We start from the raw sequence: 20,601 nt of genomic DNA, 5'->3' as shown, positions 1-20,601 counted from the left end.
AGTCGAACATCTTCAGGGAGGTTCTGTCATGATTGAACTGCGGCTGGGGTGCTGATCCTGTCGTGCTCATCCAGCTGATCTGGGTCACTATGCTGCCTTGTATTTTGAATTTTATTTTATTTTCCTTTGAGTTTTTTAGGCCCTGGCTGGTTGGCTCAATGGTAGAGCATTGACCTCACTTGTGGAAGCCCCGGATTTAATTCCTGGTCAGGGCACACAGGAGAAGTGTCCATCTGTTTCTCCACCCCTCCCCCTTTCACTTCTCTTTCTATCTTCCTGTCCCACAGCCATGGTTCGCTTGGAGCAAGTTGGCCCCGGGTGTTTAGGATGGCTCCGTGGCCTCTGCCTCAGGTGCTAAGAAGAGCTCAGTTGCTGAGCAACAGAGCAATGCCCCAGAGGGGCAGAGCATTTCTCCCTGCTGGGCCTGCTGGGTGGATTCGGGTTGGGCGCATGCGGGAATCTGTCTCTGCCTTCACTCCTCTCTCTGAATTAAAAAAAAAAAAAGACAGTTTTTTAAAAACAGTTTTAGGTTCACAGAACAGTTGAGAGAAAGGTACAAAGATTCCCGTATACCTCCCCACACACACACACGCAACCCACCCCGTTATCAACACCAGCACACGGTCCGTTGTTTACAGCTGGTGACCGGCACTGACACATCACGGTCACCCAACTATCACAGTTTACCTTACGGCTCACGCTTGACATTGTACATTTTACAGGTTTGGAAAAACGTATAGCGTGTCCACCGTGAGAGGATCCTTCAGCATTCTCCCCATCCTGAAAACCACCTCCGCTCCACCTGCTCACGGCGCCTCCCCCCTCCCTGGCCGCCGTTCACCTCTTCCCCGTCTGCACCGTCCCGCCTCTCCTAGGACGTCGTGACGTCTCAGGCACACAGCGTGTAACCTTCCGGACGGGCGTCTTCTGCTTAGTCATTTGCATTTAAAGTCTCTTCTCTGTCTTCCGTGGCGTGGTGGTAGCTCACCTCCCTTTCAGGCTGAATAAGATCCCAGCGTCTGGGTGGACCGTCTGTTTATCCATCCACCTACGGAAGGGCGTCTGGGTGGACCGTCTGTTTATCCATCCACCTACAGAAGGGCGTCTGGGTGGACCGTCTGTTTATCCATCCACCTACGGAAGGGCGTCTGGGTGGACCGTCTGTTTATCCATCCACCTACGGAAGGGCGTCTGGGTGGCTTCCAGAGGTGGAGCACTTAGGAACAGAGCTGTTATAGACATCCAGGGGCAGGTCTTTCGTGTAAATGTGCCTTTTCCACTTGTTTGGGTAAGTACGGTGAGGAGGGTGGGTGGGAAGAGGATGTTCGGTTTTGTGAGAAACCCTCACACTGTCTTCCAGCACGTCCGCCGCGCTCTGTCTCCTCCTGCGTCACCGGCGAGCGAGGTCCCTGCCGCCCGGCGTCCCCGCCACTGTCACAGGCATGTCCACGTCTGTCCCTGTTGTTTTAATCTGTGTTTCCCCGACGACGTGTGTGTTGGGGAGCAGCTTGTCCTACGCCTGTTTGCCGCCTGTGACTCTTCCTGGCCGAGGTGTCTGTGAAGGTCTTCACCTCGCTGTTCAGTAGAGCGGCTGTTTTCTTACCGTGGAGGTGTAAGGGTCTTAGTACCGTCTGGTGACCGCATGTTAGCGGCCGTCCTTGGCAGATATTTTCTTTTCAAACGTGACTTTTTCCATGGCGTGCTCCACAGAGCGCAGGGTTTTCCACAGAGCGCAGGGTGTTCCACAGAGCGCAGGGTGCTCCACAGGGCGCAGGGTGCTCCACAGGGCGCAGGGTGCTCCACAGGGCGCAGGGTGTTCCACAGGGCGCAGGGTGCTCCACAGAGGGCAGGGTGTTCCACAGAGGGCAGGGTGCTCCACAGGGCGCAGGGTGCTCCACAGAGCACAGGGTGTTCCACAGAGCGCAGGGTTTTCCACAGGGCGCAGGGTGTTCCACAGGGCGCAGGGTGCTCCACAGGGCGCAGGGTTTTCCACAGAGCACAGGGTGTTCCACAGAGCGCAGGGTTTTCCACAGAGCGCAGGGTTTTCCACAGGGCGCAGGGTGCTCCACAGGGCGCAGGGTGCTCCACAGGGCGCAGGGTGCTCCACAGAGCGCAGGGTGCTCCACAGAGGGCAGGGTGCTCCACAGGGCGCAGGGTGCTCCACAGAGGGCAGGGTGCTCCACAGGGCGCAGGGTGCTCCACAGGGCGCAGGGTGTTCCACAGGGCACAGGGTGTTCCACAGAGAGCAGGGTGCTCCACAGAGGGCAGGGTGCTCCACAGGGCGCAGGGTGCTCCACAGGGCGCAGGGTGCTCCACAGAGGGCAGGGTGTTCCACAGGGCGCAGGGTGCTCCACAGGGCGCAGGGTGCTCCACAGAGTGCAGGGTGCTCCACAGAGTGCAGGGTGCTCCACAGAGCACAGGGTGCTCCACAGGGCGCAGGGTTCTCGTTTTCATGGACGAGGTCTGGCTCCGCCCGCTCCTCACGTGGACCTGCCTCTGGCGTTGTGTCGGAAAAGTCATCGCCAGACTCAAGTCATCTCGGTCTCCTCCTCCTGTGTCCTGGGAGTTTTATAGTTTTGTGTTTTACATTCGGGTCTCTAACTCCTGTTGAGTTGTTTTTTATTTAGGAAGGGTATAAGGATGGTGTTTAGATCCTTTTTTTGATATGTGGCATCCAGTTGACACAGAGCCATTTCCTGAGAAGACGACCTTGGCTCCACTTTGTTTCTTTTACTCGTCTCTCATCATTTCCTTTTCGGACGAGCCTTCCCAGACTGGACTGTGAGCTGTGGAGGCACCTGACCCAGGGGTCGGCGACCACGGCCTCTCCCCAGCTCGCGTTTGCTGGCTGGGTCACTTGGGATCCACTGGTTGGAGGACTGTGTCCATTTTGCAGGGACAACAGGGATGGCAGGAGCAATGACGACAAGTCCAGTAGTAATAACAATAAGTTCATTTTAAAGGAGTTTGTTTAAATCGTGGAGCACGTGTCTAGAAGAGACAGCGTGTCCCCGACATGGACGCTTTCATTCCTTATGTCCTTGTGTCCTCCAGGAATAACCCCCCAAGGTCACAGGCTCATGAGCACGTGTCTTGTGATCATACCTACTCTGAAATCTGGACAGGTTTCTATAAGCTGGACCTGCGGCCATCCACGTGATCAGGAAATTCAGTGGACTGACTGGAAATCACAGAGTCAAACAGCAAATGCATACTGAACCCGGACCCTCCGTGGGCAGAGACCTGTGAGTCCACCTGGTTTGACTGCACGTATACTGAACCCAGACCCTCCGTGGGCAGAGACCTGTGAGTCCACCTGGTCTGACTGCAAGTATACTGAACCCGGACCCTCCGTGGGCAGAGACCTGTGAGTCCACCTGGTCTGACTGCACGTAGTGTGTCCGGAGCAGACATAATCGCACTCGGTAGCCTGAGGCGTGAGTGTGGTGTGGGGCTTCTTTGCCTGTTAGCGGGGCTCACGTCACACTGCAGCTTTGTCCTCTACGAGCCGGAACGAGTGCCCTCTGGCCGCGTGTTGGGGGGACTTTCAGCGAGGACTTATGGACACTGTGCTTTATCAGCAGGCGATTCAGTGAGATTCCTCTGAAGAGGCTTCTTTAGAGGTCTCTCTACCCTCTCTAGGTAGTTACACTTTATGGGGAGCCAGCGTCAGTGACAGTGAAACTTTACAGTGGACAGAACCCGGCAGGCTACAGCCCAGAGCCAAGTGTCCCTTCCCCATGCAGGTGTGTCCACGGCCCAGTGCTGGAAACCCTCCCTCCCTCCCTCCCTCCCTCTCTCCCTCCCTCCCTCCCTCCCTCCTTCCCTCCCTCCCTCCCTCCCTCCTCCTCCCCTCTCTCCCTCCCTCCCTCCATCCCTCCCTCTCTCCCTCCCTCCCTTCCTCCCTTCCTTCCCTCTCTCCCTCCCTCCCTCCTTCCCTCCTCCTCCCCCTCTCCCTCCCTCCCTCCCTCCCTCCTTCCCTCCCTCCCTCCTTCCCTCCCTCCCTCCCTCCCTCCTCCTCCCCTCTCTCCCTCCCTCCCTCCATCCCTCCCTCTCTCCCTCCCTCCCTTCCTCCCTTCCTTCCCTCTCTCCCTCCCTCCCTCCCTCCCTCCTCCTCCCCCTCTCCCTCCCTCCCTCCTCCTTCCCTCCCTCCCTCCCTTCCTTCCCTCCCTCCCTCCATCCTCCCTCCCTCCCACAACATCATTCACAGCGCCCGGGCTCCTACATCTCCAGGTACCAGCGTCCCTCTCCAGCCGAGTCCTGTCTTCCAAGACCGAGAGGCTCCCACTTTTGTCACGTCTCCCTGGTCCCTTCTTTCACCTGACTCGCCCCCTTCATTCGTGTGACCTGCCAGGCCCGGCTGGCATGTGACCTCCGGACGCCTCCAATGGAACCAGTTACGTACCTTGAGCGCAGTGGCTCACTCTGAACACAGCCCCCTGCGCCGCTGGCCACACGCAACACGCGTGCTCACCGAACAGAGCTGCAGCTGCAGGCTCGTCACCTGCAGATGTTTAGGGCTCCACAACCACCACGGAATGAAACGTGTAACACGTGGGGAGAAACACCCGCTCCGCTCTGTCCACACTGTCCTGGGAGACACGCCTGCACCCAGCCAGGGAGGACGGACGGACAGCAGGATCCCCCTTTCCTGGGGAAGCCGCTCTGCAGAGGTTCATGTGGGGACCCCATCCCGTCACGAGGTCACAAGGACAACACCTGTGTGAGAATGCCGACACCACAAGGCCAGGTGTGCGAGCTCAAATGTTTCCCCCCTTGGGCCACGTGCTTCTCCCTGACCTCTCAGCGGGCAGGGTCAGGAGAGTCTCTTCACGCTGGGCCAACGGGGAGGCCTTCAAAACCTTTTAAAACTACATCTATCACAAGCCCTCGCGTGGAGGGCGCCGTAGCCGAGTTACGTGGGCAGGTCCTGGCTGTGCCAAGTTTTGTTTCAACTGTCAGGTGAGAAAGTCCTGGGTCTCTGGATATGCAGTTGTAGGTTGGTCAGAGGGGAGGGACTTTTGGAAGCCCCTGTAATAAGCTGTAAGAATTTGGGGGAATGTACATTAACCAAATATGTTACGCCATTAAACCACGCAGAGGAAGATGGCTGTACCTCCTGCTTTGCCTGAGGCTCTGCGCCCCTCTCTGCCAGGAGACGGTGGCCCGCGGGAAGGCGTGGGGCTGGCATTCGATGGCAATGTCTCCGCCAACGTGAACCACCGAACTCTTCTTAACGGGGTTTTTGGAGAAATCAGGAGCTGACGCTAAAAAAAAAAAGATTTAAAAAATATATCGCTCAATTACTCACATAACTGGCCTGTCGTGGTGCAAGATGCCGCTTGGTGTGCTCGGGGACTCTAACACCGATACCTAGAACACTGTCTCTCGCTAAACTCGGGGTTCCGGGGCCAGTGACTGACTTCTGCTTTGGTGGAGCCTCTGGTTCCATTTGCAAACTGGAGGTGACAACAGCATCATCGGAAGTCTCGTGTGGGGATTAAATGAGATTGCATCAGAACCACAGATCCGGCGTATCTGCCCGGCACAAAGTAGGCGTCAGTGAGTGAGGATAATTAACCTGGTTGTGGTGCTGATCACTGCAGCGCCCAATGCCAGTGGGGCGAGGAAGGAAGCAAGTTCCCAAAAGTTACCTGCTGTACGGAGCTCCCAGCACAGGGGAGAGCGTGGTCCCCAGGAGACAGAAGAGGGAACTTCCACCCTGATCAGCGAAATCAAGTCTCTTTGAGCTGATAGCTTCTTATGTCTATATCTGTTTATATCAGTGGTGGTCAACCTGGTCCCTCCCGCCCCTATTGGTCATCAACCTGCTCCCTACCACCCCCTAGTGGTGGTCAACATAGTCCCTACCGCCTGCCAGTGGTCATCAACCTGGTCCCTCGCGCCCACTAGGGGGCGCTCCAGCTTTCATGGTGGGTGGTAGCAGAGCAACCAAAGTATAAATAAAAAGATAGATTTAACTATAGTAAGTCGTTTTATAAAGATTGATTCTGCCAAACTCAGCGAAAATCTGACATAAAGTACTTGGTAAGTAATTATTATTATATGCTTTCACTCGCTGTAACTCTGCTTTATAAATTTTATAAAGTGAAGTGACTTCCCTACTTTATAAATCACCATGACTGTGGAACCGGTGGGTGGTTAGAAAATGTTACTACTGACAGATACAAAAGTGGGCCGTAGGTATAAAAAGGTTGGCTACACCCTGGTCTATATCATCTATATCTATCATCTATCATCTATCTTGAACTTTGGGGTTCAAGCCAGCAACCTTTGGGCTCAAGCCAGTGACCTTGGGTTTCAATCCAGTGACCTTGGGTTTCAAGCCGGTGACGTTTGGGCTTAAGCCAACGACTATGGGGTCATGTCAGTGACCATGGATGGGGTCACGTCTATAATCCCACATTCAAGCCAGCAACCCTGCGTTCAAACCAGATGAGCCCGCGCTCAAGCCGGCGGCCTCGGGGTCTCGAACCTGAGTCCTCTGCGTCCCAGTCTGACGCTCTGTCCACTGTGCCACCGCCTGGTCAGGCTTCTTAGCTTTTTTATTCACAGCTGAACACATTCCTGACGGTTCTTTCTGACACCGCGGCCGGGATGGGCGTTGGAGAAGCCGCTTTCTTGCTGTCTGGCGGCACAGCCGACGCGGGGCGTCCTCCGGGAGGCCTCCTGCGCGCCCCGGGCAGAGTAAACATCACCCGCAGTTCCTAACAGCTAGTTTAGACATTTCCCCTTATTTCAAGGGAAAACGACATCTAATTTACAGAATAATTGGGTTCAGAATACGCATAATCGTAGCTCGCTAACATGTCTATTTGGATCTTGTGGTTATAAACAGAAACGACTCACCTAACACCCTCAGCTCCGCGTTTGCGTAAATGACCCCGTACTTGTTCTCGGCGGCGCACTGGTAGATGCCGGAATCTGACACGTTCAGCAGAGCGATGGTGAGCGTCCCGTTGCCTATGTGAATTCTCTCCTAATGAGAAAAGGAGCCATGTAAAGACGTTATTATAATGGTCACGCCGGCGCTTTCTCATCAGAGTCCTTTATGACGTGTGTGCCACCCGTGCGTGGGGACGGGAGCTGGTGCTCAGGGAGACGGCTGCCCGTCCTGAAGGACCCCAGGCAGCTTTCTGACGTTAAAGAGAAAATAAAGGGAAGGTGCCCAGTGTCATCTGAGCGGTCAGCGTACTGGTGGTCCCCTCGTTTCTTTGAACACGGGCGTTATCTGCAGAGCATGTGTGTTCAGTTTCTGTTACGGAGGACATGCGTGTTTTGGAAACTGCCACCCATCCAATTGTGGCAGAAAGCGTGTTGGCGGTCATATTAGACACGGGCTTTATGGTTAGAATTCCCCCTCGCCTTTCTGACCTGAGGTCTCAAAAAAAAACAAAACAAAACAAAAAACCAAAGAGTCTGGAATGTGGTCAGAGGATAGTTTTCTAATCGAGTCTGAAGGTGCAGGACCTGGGTTCTGTCTTCCTCGGTCAGCTGTCAAGTGCTGCTCCCACAGCCTCCCCCGGAGCAAGTCCCGTGTGGGGTGTACATGTTCTGAAATCGTTTAACATTGCAAATACAGCTTAAAACTGAATAGTTCAGGGTGACAGTTGCCCACCTCCAAAGGTAAAGGAGGTCGGGGGCAGGGAGCTGAGATGTCCAACTTTGGGAAAAGGCCCCCCGGGGAGAAAGCTCCCTGGCAGCCGGGAACAAAGCCTCTCACTGCGCTCGGCTTCTGAACCGCAGACGTGTCTGGGTCTCCAGCGGAGTCCCCATGTGCACGGCAGAGTGGAGAATGGACACAGTTATTGGGATCCTCTGACGGGGACGGGACAGCCCTGCCTCGTTTTCTGGGTGTTGTCACTAACGCAGCTGGAGACGGAGGGTGTGGGAAGTGGACCGGGTTCGCCGCCTCTCCTGTGTTTGGACGGAGCCGTGGGGCCTCAGACCAGCAAGCCCCTGGGCCGGGGTGAAGACCACGGTCCCAGAGTCGGAACCCTGATTCTAACACGCCCTCGCGGCTGCGACTGAACTTCTGTCAAACCACTGCTCTTCGCCTGCGTAAAGAAATCGTGGCCACGCCTCTCTCCTGAGCGTGTCGTGAGGCTGTGCTGGTGTCGGGGGTGGGGAGAGAGTGAACACACCCGTCTTGTGGGCGACTTCGGTGGGTGTTAACTGTCGATGATGATGGTGACATCGGAATGTAAATCCATCACCGACCGTATGTGACCTGTGGAAATAATTTGTCTTCCCCAACCTGTTTTTACCAGTGGAAGTTGGGGGTGGGTGGGAGGGGTAACAGTAATAGTGCCCTTTGAGTTTGTTCAAGGATTTTTTTTTTCCTGAAGTTGGAAATGGGGAGGCAGTCAGACAGACTCCCACATGCGCCTGACCAGGATCCACCCGGCATGCCCACCAGGGGGCGACGCTCTGCCCATCTGGGGCGTCGCTCTGTTGCAACCAGAGCCATTCTAGCACCTGAGGCAGAGGCCACAGAGCCATCCCCAGTGCCTGGGCCAACTTTGCTCCAATGGAGCCTTGGCTGCGGGAGGGGAAGAGAGAGACAGAGAGGAAGGAGAGGGGGAGGGGTGGAGAAGCAGATGGGCGCTTCTCCTGTGTGCCCTGGCCGGGAATCGAACCTGGGACTCCCACATGCCAGGCCGACGCTCTACCACTGAGCCAACCAGCCAGGGCCTGTTTAAGGATTAAATGAATGTAGAGGAGGAGTCTGTGGTGTTCCCTGATACCGACTCAACACTCCACCTGTGTCCCTTGTCACTCACTCTGAGTGACAACACTTCCCGTCAGAGGCGGTGAGTGTGTGACAGCGATGGTCGGCTCACCTGCGGGCTCACCTGCGGGCTCACCTGCGGGCTCAGGCGCTCACCGTTCCTGAACCACGTGTAACGGGGGCCAGGCTTTGCACTGGCCCTGCAAGCCCAGGACAAGCTGTCGTCGATGGACAGGAACGTGTCCTGAATGGTCTGCTCCCATTCCGGAGGGGCTGTTTCGGAAAGAGAGACAGAGAGGGCAGGCCAGTTACTCTGGGCATCACCCTCCGGCGAGGACGGCCGTGGTCAGTAGGAATGGCTGACCGGGTCCAGGCCGCACCCGGGACCGCAGGGGCTTCCCATTGGGACGGGGCAGTCGCGTCTTAGGGGTCAGCGGGCCTTTGGCACCAGGTAGACGTCATTTGTCATCAGATGCACCGCTGCGGCCACTAGGTAGCTGTAGGGAAAGGTCCCAGCGCAGAACAGGGCCAGATGATCGGTCCAGGCTGCCTATCGGTGCGTGGGTCACACTAGAAAATGCATACTGAACCCGGACCCTCCGTGGGCAGAGACCTGTGAGTCCATCTGGTCTGACTGCACGTATACTGAACCCGGACCCTCCGTGGGCAGAGACCTGTGAGTCCATCTGGTCTGACTGCACGTAGTGTGTCCGGAGCCGACATAATCGCACTCGGTGGCCTGAGGCGTGAGTGTGGTGTGGGGCCTCTTCGCCTGTTAGCGGGGGGGGGGGGGACCCACTTCTCCCACCTGGACACGACTCATGCAGGGAAAGAGAACTGTGGGGTGTGATAGGGGCTCAGAGCCTGGCTGGGCCTGGGACACGCCTTGCTTCCTAACACGAGGAAGTTCCGCTTAGCGAGGCCGCAAACAGCAGCTGGTGTGATGGGCGTGGAAGTGTGAGGTGGCATCACCCTCGCCCTCACTCACAGACACGTGTGGGCTCTGAGGAGGTGTTTCGGGATGAGCGTGGTTGTGTGAGATGCTGGGTGGGTGGGAGGCCGCCACGTGGAGGCTGAGGGTCTACGACAGGCGTGAGGCCGGGGCCTGGGCTCCGCGGGCTGCTCGGAGCTCTCATACTGGCTCTGACAAGCATAGGGTCTGGGCAGCCTCGCTCAACTCGTCTAGGGCTTCTCACCTCTAAGGTCCCTGGAAACCATTTCCGCGTCTCATTACGAGAAGGACAGACGTGAGTGGGTGTTTGCGGAAACGTCTGTGGACACTGACAGTGGCTGTGTCGACGGGGGAGAAAGAGCTTTAGGATCCATGTCCGGTTGGTGGACGCCTCCGTTTCCTGCTTAGCCTCCCGGTGATACTGCTCTGTCTAGTTACCAGGAAAGTGAGAAGCAGCAAAAACTAGCCAAAAGCATTAAAACCTCGGTGCCACTCAGAGACGCCTCGGTTCCACCCTTACTGTTTTATTGGCAAAGCTGCCCGATTCCAAAGACTTCTCTTTAAGAAGCAGGAGCTACTGCAGAGAATAAACACGGAACCGTAAGTATGCATACATATAGGTCCGCCGCGGAGAAACTGTCAGCGGGGAATCGGGCTCTCTGCATAAAATAGCAGTTCCCGTTCCAGGTCCAAATTGAAAATCCTGAAGGAAACGGAAACTGGTATAACCAGGGCGCCTTCTGCTTCCCACAGGACACTTGGCGGCGTTCCTGTGCGGTAACGACCATCCCTCAGACCGCGCTACTTACCAGAAATTACATCTTTCCTCCGGTTCCTTTATCAGTGATTATTAGTGTCTCACAAACAAACATGTAATCCCAGAAAGTAGTTTGGGGGCCGTACATAAACACAGGTTTTATAAGTTCTCTCCTACGGGTGCATGGCATTGAGGAGAGGAGTTGAGAATATGTCAAGGCACCATTTTGCTAATTCTGCGGTATATTTTATAGTTTATTCTGGATGAAAGAAAAAAAAGGAAGGGGTGAGTTTCACGCCCGGGCTGTATTTTGGCCTGGAGGGGGGAGAAGGCTCGAAGACCACCCTTAGCTAATGTGCTTTTTTACCACCTCTCTTCAGCCCCCGAGGGAGTCTGCTGACGGAGACAAACCCGTTTGTTTGTTTTTAATTGGAGCAAAGATGGCCCGGGCGCTGGGGATGGCTCCTTGGCCTCTGCCCCAGGCGCTAGAGTGGCTCTGGTCGCGGCAGAGCGATGCCCCGGAGGGGCAGAGTGTCGCCCCTGGTGGGCGTGCCGGGTGGATCCCAGTCGGGCGCATGCGGGAGTCTGTCTGACTGTCTCTCCCCGTTTCTAGCTTCAGAAAAATACAAAAAAAAAAAAGATACCCGTGGGCTGTGGCCGAGTGTTTGACAGGAAGTGAAAGTGGGTCCCGTGGTCCTTTGGGGTGTAAACATCTACGCTCCCGCCCAACACCGCTTATGTTTCCGCGGCAGAGGAAACACACTGGACAACACACAGGAGCACGCTGAGGTCCACGCTGTGTTTTATTTTTGTTTATTTTTTTTTTTTCATTTTTCTGAAGCTGGAAACAGGGAGAGACAGTCAGACAGACTCCCGCATGCGCCCGACCGGGATCCACCCGGCACGCCCACCAGGGGCGACGCTCTGCCCACCAGGGGGCGATGCTCTGCCCATCCTGGGCATCGCCATGTTGTGACCAGAGCCACTCTAGCGCCTGGGGCAGAGGCCACAGAGCCATCCCCAGCGCCCGGGCCATCTTTGCTCCAATGGAGCCTTGGCTGCAGGAGGGGAAGAGAGAGACAGAGAGGAAAGCGCGGCGGAGGGGTGGAGAAGCAAATGGGCGCTTCTCCTGTGTGCCCTGGCCGGGAATTGAACCCGGGTCCTCCGCACGCTAGGCCGATGCTCTACCGCTGAGCCAACCGGCCAGGGCCACGCTGTGTTTTAGAAACAGTCACCGCCCGCCCGCTGAACCTGTGTCTGCAGCCTCCTAACCCTGAACGCGTCTCCCCCCACCTCCCTCCAGCTGTTAGTTCCCACGACGGCCTAGTGACCCTCCCAGTGTGCGGGGAGGGACGGGCCCGAGCGTCCCCCACGCGTCCTGACGCCCAAGAGCTCACCGTAGAACAGGAGGCGGCCCGAGCGTCCCCCACGCGTCCTGACGCCCGCGAGCTCACTGTAGAGCAGGAGGCGGCCCGAGCGTCCCCCACGCGCCCTGACGCCCGCGAGCTCACCGTAGAACAGGAGGAGGCCCGAGCGTCCCCCACGCGCCCTGACGCCCAAGAGCTCACCGTAGAACAGGAGGCGGCCCCGGGCCAGGTTCCGTCCACGCAGGTTGCCGGCGGTGCACTCGTACAGGCCCTCATCTTCCTGCCGGAAGGCCGGGATCTCCAGGGTGGCCCGGGACGCGCTGTACTTGACCTTCGCCGGCACTGGCCTTCCGTCCAGCCGCCTCCAGCTAATATCGGGGACTGGACTGAACAGCGAGACCTCGTTAGAACACGGCCCGGTTCAGTCTGCTGCGCGGCAGGGCGAAAACGAGAGCATCCTTAAAAAATAACTCATAAGGGAAAAAAATCCAATTAATCCATCACAGCGAGGCTAGTCTGCAGACCGTGCAGCCGTCCCCGTTCACGCGCACCACAGTGGAGAGCACCCCATTGCAGGCCCACCGGGCGCCCAGCCACGGGGCCGTGATCAGAGGATACACTGGTGACTGACCGACATCGACATGTCCTCTGCCCTCACGCTGCTGACAGACCAGCACAGCAGTCTACTCTACACAGATAATAATAATAAAAACCTATTGGTAACGTTGCAGTAACAGAAAGAGGCTGCAGAGATAGTCACCAGATTATATCAACTTAAACATGGTGTTCAGGAAGGTCTTAGAAGGTCATGGCGTGTAACAGTAGGCAAGCTCTCTGTATTTGCAGATTCTAAGAAAAAAGAAATGCAGATTCCTCTACATCTAAATTAGTACTAGCAGGCCACTGACCCATGTGCAACAAGTGAGCTGAACTACCCAGGGGGTCAAGATTTCAGTGGGTCCACGTGGGCTGGGGGTGCCTCCTCTGTGAGCCTCGAAAACTGTGCTCATCACCCTCATTTACAGAACGGAAAACAACAAGAATGTAAGCGATAACTTTACATTGTAACTTGTCTCTTGTTAAAAGAAAAAAAAAGTTTGTAAAGAGAGCCTTTATTTATAGGACTTGAGCTTAATATCGTGTAGCTGATAGCTTTAGTCTAATGGGAATGCTTTTTTAATAGATACATGTAACGCCTAACTGTGAAGAGTAGCTCCCGTAAACCGTGGTATAGACGGCCTCCTGTTTACCGGTCTAGCCTAAAGCAATGCAGGCTATAAATAAAATGACCAGAGCACAGTGCCCCCTACGGAGCCAGTCACTCAAGAAATCACTCCCTGATCCATTTCCCTCGACATCGTCCTTTTCCTCCCCACAACCCACTCTTCCTTCCTTCCCTCGTAGACCGGCAGGTGACCCACGTGGTCATATCCTAAATATATTTTAAATGAATAATAATAACAAAATCATTTTTTAAAAAAAGCCAAATTATCAACTTTGTAGCATAAGGAGGGTTTTTTCAAGTCAACGGAAGCAGTGTGGGAGAAACATCTAAGCAGGGCCCCTGCGGATGACAGGTCTGTGGAGCTTGGGCTGTGAAACCGTCCCGGGGACTTGGTGGTGAGGACCCAGGAGAGACTTCAAAGAAAGCCAGAAACCAGATAAAACTCTAGGAAACCTTTTTTTTTTTTTTTTTTTTTTTTAAATTGGGCAACGATGTAGCGCCTTCTGTGGGAATCAAAGGTGTCGGCGTAGAGGAGCACACCTATGTGTCAGAAAACGCACCTCCAGTCGGTGGTTGAGTCCATCTCTCAGTTTTAGAATGACCGTAGTGACAAACGCTGAATTTTCACACAACATCAAATCATTATTGCCGTAAATTTAGTTTCTGTCCTTTTGAAAAGCCTCGCCCCTTGCCACCAAAGTGGGTTGACATTTTAGGAAAATGCCATGTTCCTGCCCACAATTAACCTCAGACAACGGGATTTCTGTCCACTCAGTTTAAGGAAACCAAACAAGCACGAAATACAAATGCAGTTCTGGAGGGAAATTTATTCCCAGAGAAGGGTCCTCACCACGTGTGAAGAATTCTGCAGCAGAGGCAGCATCTGACCACGCCCGTCCTGCGTCTCCGAACACAGGGAAAGTTTGCGCCTCTGGGCGGGGAGGACTTGAATGTCTTTTGTTTTCGACTTTCTGTTTAACCTCGATATTCAATTATTTTCCTACCATGAGCATGTGTTGCCCATGTCATATAAATTCCTTAGGAAATTCATTGACAAAGAGAAAAATAGAGGCTCTGACACTTGTCTGAGTGCATGGCCTTCCGTCTTTTCTTTCTTTCTTTATTTATTTTTTTCATTTTTCTGAAGCTGGAAACAGGGAGAGACAGTCAGACAGACTCCCGCATGCGCCCGACCGGGATCCACCCGGCACGCCCACCAGGGGCGGTGCTCTGCCCCCCAGGGGGCGATGCTCTGCCCATCCTGGGCGTCGCCATATTGCGACCAGAGCCACTCTAGCGCCTGAGGCAGAGGCCACAGAGCCATGCCCAGCGCCCGGGCCATCTTTGCTCCAATGGAGCCTTGGCTGCGGGAGTGGAAGAGAGAGACAGAGAGGAAAGCGTGGCGGAGGGGTGGAGAAGCAAATGGGCGCTTCTCCTATGTGCCCTGGCCGGGAATCGAACCCGGGTCCTCCGCACGCTAGGCCGACGCTCTACCGCTGAGCCAACCGGCCAGGGCGCTGACCTTCCGTCCTTTGGTGACAGTGTATCTCTGAAGTTTATGACAGAGACGTGCAAAGTATCCAGCAGGAAAAGCTTCTCATCTCAGGCATTCAGACAAAACATAATTTCAGTGAAGAATATTGTCCCATATTTATATCAGAGTATTTTGTTTTATTTTTTGAGTGTGAAGACAGAGGTCAACGTTTAACATAACTAAATATCTAGATCTCTGATCGAGTAACAGAAGAGCTTGCTATTTAATAACAATGTATGTAGCAATATCACAGCTGCTGGTTTCTAACTCCACGCGTGTGCCAGGTACTGCATACACGGATAATGCATCCAGTGCTTTCATGGACTCTCCCTGTAATTCACGGGGATGGAGCTGGGTTTGTGTCCAGGCTTCCACGCCTCACTGACCCCCACAGCTATTGTGACCTCCTCCTCTTACAGCTGAGGTATCCGTGGTTTCACAGCAAGTGGATCTCCACTTTAAGTGGCCCAGTTCAGCGGGGGGCAAAAAGAACAAGTCCCACCCACCTCAGGATTCCGACTTTCCCCACAAAAGATAACTGGCCTGACCAGGTGGTGGCGCAGTGGATAGAGCATCAGACTGGGATGCTCGGGGTTCGAAACCCCGAGGTCACCAGCTTGACCTGTGTCCCTTCTCCCATCAGGGTGCCTTCCCCCAGCAAGCTTCCCGGGAATTGCGTCTGAAGACGGGAATACATTTGTTGACCGTCCGGCCTGGCTCCACCTTAACTGGAAGTTAACTGGTGGGAACACTGTTTCCACTCCCTATGTCCCGCCCAGCGGCAGAACTTTCCGTGCCCAGTGCCCTCTGTGGGGGCTGCCGGCTCTCGCCCGGATTTCTTAAACCCCATCACCCACAGCTGACATCGGGCCGTCCCCAGTCCTTCCCTGGGAACTGGTGCAGGGAACTCGTTTTCCAAGATGCTTATGTGGGGATTATTCTGACCCCGAAGCTCATTTCAGAGAAATCCGGTCCGTGGCCGTTCATAATCACAGAGACTGGAGTCGGAATCCCGCGCTGGGCCTCTGGGAAAATCTCAGACTGCTCCGCCGGCCGCTTGCATTTCCCCGACTTGAAATATTCATATGAAGAGCCTGGAATAGAAGATTGTCCTCCGGGGGTGGGGGTGGGGTGCACGAGGGATCAATGCATGAGTTCTGCAGGAAAGCAATCTCCCCGCTGCGGAGGGAGGGGAAACGGCCTTGGCCAGAGGACCTCCTTGTCGTCTGGGAGCCGGCGGCTGGCGGAGTCTTCCCACGGGACGCGTGGGGGGGCCGCACCCCACGTGGGTGAGTCCGCGGTTTCAGACCACAGTTCCCGCAGCCGGGTGGAAAGCCACAGACGCCGTGTCCCTGAGCAGTGGCGTGTGCCCGCAGGGTGAGGAGACACGGGCGTGTTCTCTGGGACGGCATGCAAATGCCTCCCGTCTCTGGGTGAACCCAAAAGAAAGCTTACTGACTCGTGTATCGCCGTGGTAACCAACGGGGACCGTGAGCTTCTGTCATCCGAAGACTCCCTGAAGTTTCCGTTGCCGTTTTCTCCTCCTTGACACCGAGGTGACGTACGTCCACACGCAGAACGATCCACACCGACACACAGGCCGTGGTGCAGGGCGTGGAATGTGGAAGACGAACAGCACTCCCTTCCAGAACAAACGCGGTGTTTGAGAACGAACCGCTTCCTCCCGGCGTCCGCACAGGATCAAGGGCCTGGTGGCCGCAGACGCCTTTCCCCAAACGGCAGACGTACCGTACGTGTCCAGGTCACGGACCTGTTCGGCATCAGCGTAGGCCCATGACCCAGCCCAGGGGACCGAGGCCGGGAGCCTGGGCTCTAACCCAGCCTCCGACATCCCAGCGCAGGACACCTAAGCTCTCTGACCTTTCTTACCGTCTACAGAATGGCAACAGTAGCAATAATACAATAGCAACCGTGACTCCCCGTGGCTGTTGGGCATATTGGAGAAGGTGAGGCTGAAAGTAAGTGCTCAACAGACGTCCTCCCCTCACTCCTCCTTCCTGTCCTTCCTCTCCTTCCTCTCCGTCCTCCGTCCGCCCTGCCCGCCTGGGTGCGCCCTGGCCGCTTCTCCTGCTCACGTCCGGAGCTCATCTTCCCTCGGAAGCGAGAGAGAATCGGGGGGACTTTCTGGAGGCCAGCGTTCAGCCCCGCCTGGGATTTCATTGCCACTTGATACATACTGCTATCCATAAATAAACTCCTGTGCAACCATCCGAGTGCTCTGCTGCTGAGGCAGAGAAGATGACAATGTGTCCAAAGCGGGTGAGGCTCTGCAGGTGACGTTTCTTCCGATTTACAGGGCTTGACCTTGGGTGAGTTCACAGCCATACGCTCTCCTGTGTGGAGGAATCGAGGAAGCATTCAACAGGATATGTTCACATCTAATCATTTTATCATTAATCCATGGAACACTGTGTTGAGCACGTATTGTGTCGGGCATGGTGCTGAGTGCTTCACTGCAGCCGTGTACCACTCCTAAGGGAGGCAGAACGACCGACCGCTGCCCACTCGCTGGGACGTGGGAGAGTTTGGGTACCAGGCCCCCTATCTCCAGAAATAAACAGCTGTGGATGTGACCGTAGCCGGTCTCGCTGGAGACTGAGCTCTGAGCTGTCATCCTCGGCTGCCCCTGCGTGAACTCAGTGGTGACAGAACAGCGGTCGCCTTATCGGGATGTGTAACGTGTGCTTGGAAATACGGTTTTTTCACCCAACGAGGGAATGTGTTCTCAGCCGTGGGCAGGGTTCCTTTCTGCCAAGAGCCAGAGGGTGAAATCAGAGTTTTTTTGTTTTTTTAAAAAACATAATGAGATGCCTCTGATTCTAATACGGGTTCCAGAGACAAGTTCCGAGCTCAGCTGGGAAGAGAGAAGCATGTTGGTTCTTTTCCTCCCGCCCGACTCCAGCTGGGACACGTAAACCCTTCTCTCCTGCACCTGCCAGTTCCTGAACACGTACGGAGAGCGCGTCTCCTGAGGAAGGTGGTGACAGACAGACAGACAGACAGGGACGGGAGGGGTGGAGAGCGGCTTCCGGGGCGGGGTGGGGGGGTCTTCTCCAGAAACGACTTGCACGGCCTTAAATCAGTTTAATTGCAGAAACAGCAGTGTGACATTCCAAGTTCCGTGTGTGAAAAAAGAAAACGAAGGGGAACGTTTGACGTTGGCTTCAGGGTGTGTCTGTGAGGTCAGAAGGGGGTCCCGGCAGGCGGGGTCCCCCGTCTCTGAAGGGGGCACCGCCTGCAACGGGTCCTCAGGAGAAGCTGGAGACACGTTCCGAAACCTTAGCATGTGAGGTTCCTTTTACCCAATCATTCTAATTCTCTTAAAATACGCTGAGACGGTCACACGGGTGTGGGCAAAAGATCGCCATGAGGGTATTCACTGCACCTTCCTCATGAAGACAGGAAATGGAGGCCAAACAAAAGGACAGTCTGTGTCCACCAGACCAGTGGTCCCCAACCTTTTTGGGGCCACGGACCGGTTTAATGTCAGAAAATATTTTCACGGACCGGCCGTTAGGGTGGGACGGATAAATGCACAAAATAAAATTATGTAACCGGCGTAAAAACTGTGGCATTTTTAAATATAATTGTCGAACTTACGAGACAAGCGTCAAGAGTGAGTCTTAGACGGATGGAACAGAGGGAATCTGGTCATTTTTTAAAAATAACACATCGTTCAGACTTAAATATAAATAAAACGGAAATAATGTAAGGTATTTATTCTTTCTCTGTGGACCGGTACCAAATGGCCCACAGACTGGTACCGGTCCGCGGCCCAGGGGTTGGGGACCACTGCTCTGGAGGACACCTGGCAGACAGTGCAGCTCGATGCCCGACGGTCATTACGGATGAGGGTGCAGAGGGCGCCCTGTGACCTGTGGACAGTACACGCAGGGGTGGGCAGAGGTGGGCTGAATGACCCGCCATCACTACCTGAATGAGAAGTATACAAAATAATTATAAGGATACAAAATAATTATAAAGATAATTATTATTATTATTATTATACACACCAATGACACAGTAAATAAATAATACAAGCATCAACTGTTTTACGCACTCAAGAAAGTAGGCAAACCTACTTTTGCCCGCCCCTGTGTTTTAAATATTTTTTTTTAAAGCATTTTACAAAAGAATCTGCTTCGTCCGATAACAACTGTATCAAGAATGGAATCAAGACATAAAAGGATACCGACATCACCACCCGACGATAGGGATGCTCTAAGGGAGGAATGAATTGTGCAGCTAATTTTCTTTTCCGGTTTCGCTGCCTGTGTTTTTATCATTTCCTGAACATGTTGGCAGTAATACCAAAAAGGATAAACCGCCCTAAGTATTTTGTTTGGCAGTAAAGCTCCGTGGAAAACACGTTATTATGTTACAGCGTTTTCCACGTGTCCCTTTCCCGACTCTGGCTGACCCCAACGTGAGGGGACGCGACCGCCTGCACATGACTGCACACACCTGCACACGCCTGCACACGTCCGGCTCTGGCTCCCACGTGTCTCCTTCTCTCTCATTGGACGCTTGTGTCCCACTCACGTGAGAATAGTTCAGTAGAGAAGTGTGTGTGATTGAGGACAGGAAACCAACAGAAAGTATCAGCAAAAACAAACAAAAACAAATTCTTGTTCTTTGAGAAGATCAATAAGATTGATAAATCTCTAGGCTAAGCTAACCAAGAAAGAAAACACACACAGAGAAGACTCAAGGACCATTAGAAATGACTGGGGTGGTGAACACCCAAGAGACCTTGTAGATGATGTGTTAGATGGTACCCTGACACCTCTATCAGTTTATTAACCAGTGCCACTCTAATAAGTTCAATTTAAAAACTTAAAAAGAAAAAAGAAATTTAAAAACATGCTTCATTATTACTGATCCCATCGACATTAAAAGATGACTTAAAGAAAATTAACCAATTCCTTGAAAAATACACATTACCAAAATATCTCAAGGAGAAATAAATAATCCAAATAGCCCTATGATTATTAAAAGAAATGTTACAAATAACTAATACTTCTCCCAAACAGAAAGTACCAGGCCCAGTTAGTCACTGGTGAATTCTCCAAACACATAAAAAATAATAATAATAATTATCTACCATCTCTTCCAAAAAAGAGAAGCAGAGAGAGAGAGAGCCATTTCTAATTTCTTCTGAGGCCAGCATTTTTCTAATACCAACATGAGACAAAGATGTTTCAAGAAAGAAAAGCTATAGACCGGTAGCTCTCATTAACGTAGATGGAAAAAATCCTCCACAAATATTAACAAATCAAATCCAACAATGTTTGGAAAGATTTATGTACCACAACCAAATGGCCCTTATTCCAAGCATGCAAGACTAGTTCAATACTTGCAAATTAGTTTATCTAATTCACTGCTCAACAAAAGAAAAAAAAATCGTATGATCATATCAATTGGTATAGAAATAGCATTTGGAAAAAGTCAGCAATCCAATCAATAAAAACTAAAAGCAATCCAGGAGTGAGGAGAACTTCCTCAACTTGTTGAAGAATGTCTACAAAAAATGAAGAGCTGACATCCTTCTTGATGGTGAGTAATTGGAGGCTGTGACCTTAAGATAAAGAAGAGGGTCGCCTGGCCTGTGGAGGCGCAGTGGATAAAGTGTCAACCTGGAATGCTGGGGTCGCTGGTTCAAATCCCTGTCCCTGCCCAGTCAAGGCACATATGGAAAGCAGCTCTGAGCTCTTGCTTCCTGCTCCTCCCCCCCTTCCCACCTCTCTCTAAAAATCAATTAATAAAATCTTAAAAAAAGAAAAAGACAAAGGCATCCCCTCTCACCACTTACACTTGGCATTACATTAGATATATTAGCAGAGACTATAATACAAGAAAACAGAAACAAATACAAAGCTGCCTCTTTTCGCAGATGACGATGTAAAACAATCTCCAAGAAGTGACCAAAAAACATAAATTCGGAACGAATAAACCATTATAGCCAGTGCATAAGCGCGAAGGTTAATATACCA

At 53.4% G+C, this 20,601-nt stretch overlaps 1 protein-coding gene across 1 annotated transcript in view; it reads right to left on the bottom strand.

Moving 5' to 3' along the window:
* Positions 1-20,601, bottom strand: part of CNTN6 (contactin 6) — a 115,947-nt gene that overhangs the window by 39,075 nt on the left and 56,271 nt on the right. Inside the window, 4 exon segments of the mRNA XM_066351665.1 lie at positions 5,117-5,267; positions 6,871-7,000; positions 8,889-9,025; positions 12,030-12,214. Coding sequence (XP_066207762.1) covers positions 5,117-5,267; positions 6,871-7,000; positions 8,889-9,025; positions 12,030-12,214 — 603 coding nt within the window.

This window comes from Saccopteryx leptura, chromosome 10, assembly GCF_036850995.1.
Source record: "Saccopteryx leptura isolate mSacLep1 chromosome 10, mSacLep1_pri_phased_curated, whole genome shotgun sequence".
NCBI classification, from domain to species: Eukaryota; Metazoa; Chordata; class Mammalia; order Chiroptera; family Emballonuridae; genus Saccopteryx; species Saccopteryx leptura.
The sequence above is the reverse complement of the archived record's forward strand: the minus strand, read 5'-3'. Positions and strand labels throughout refer to the sequence as shown.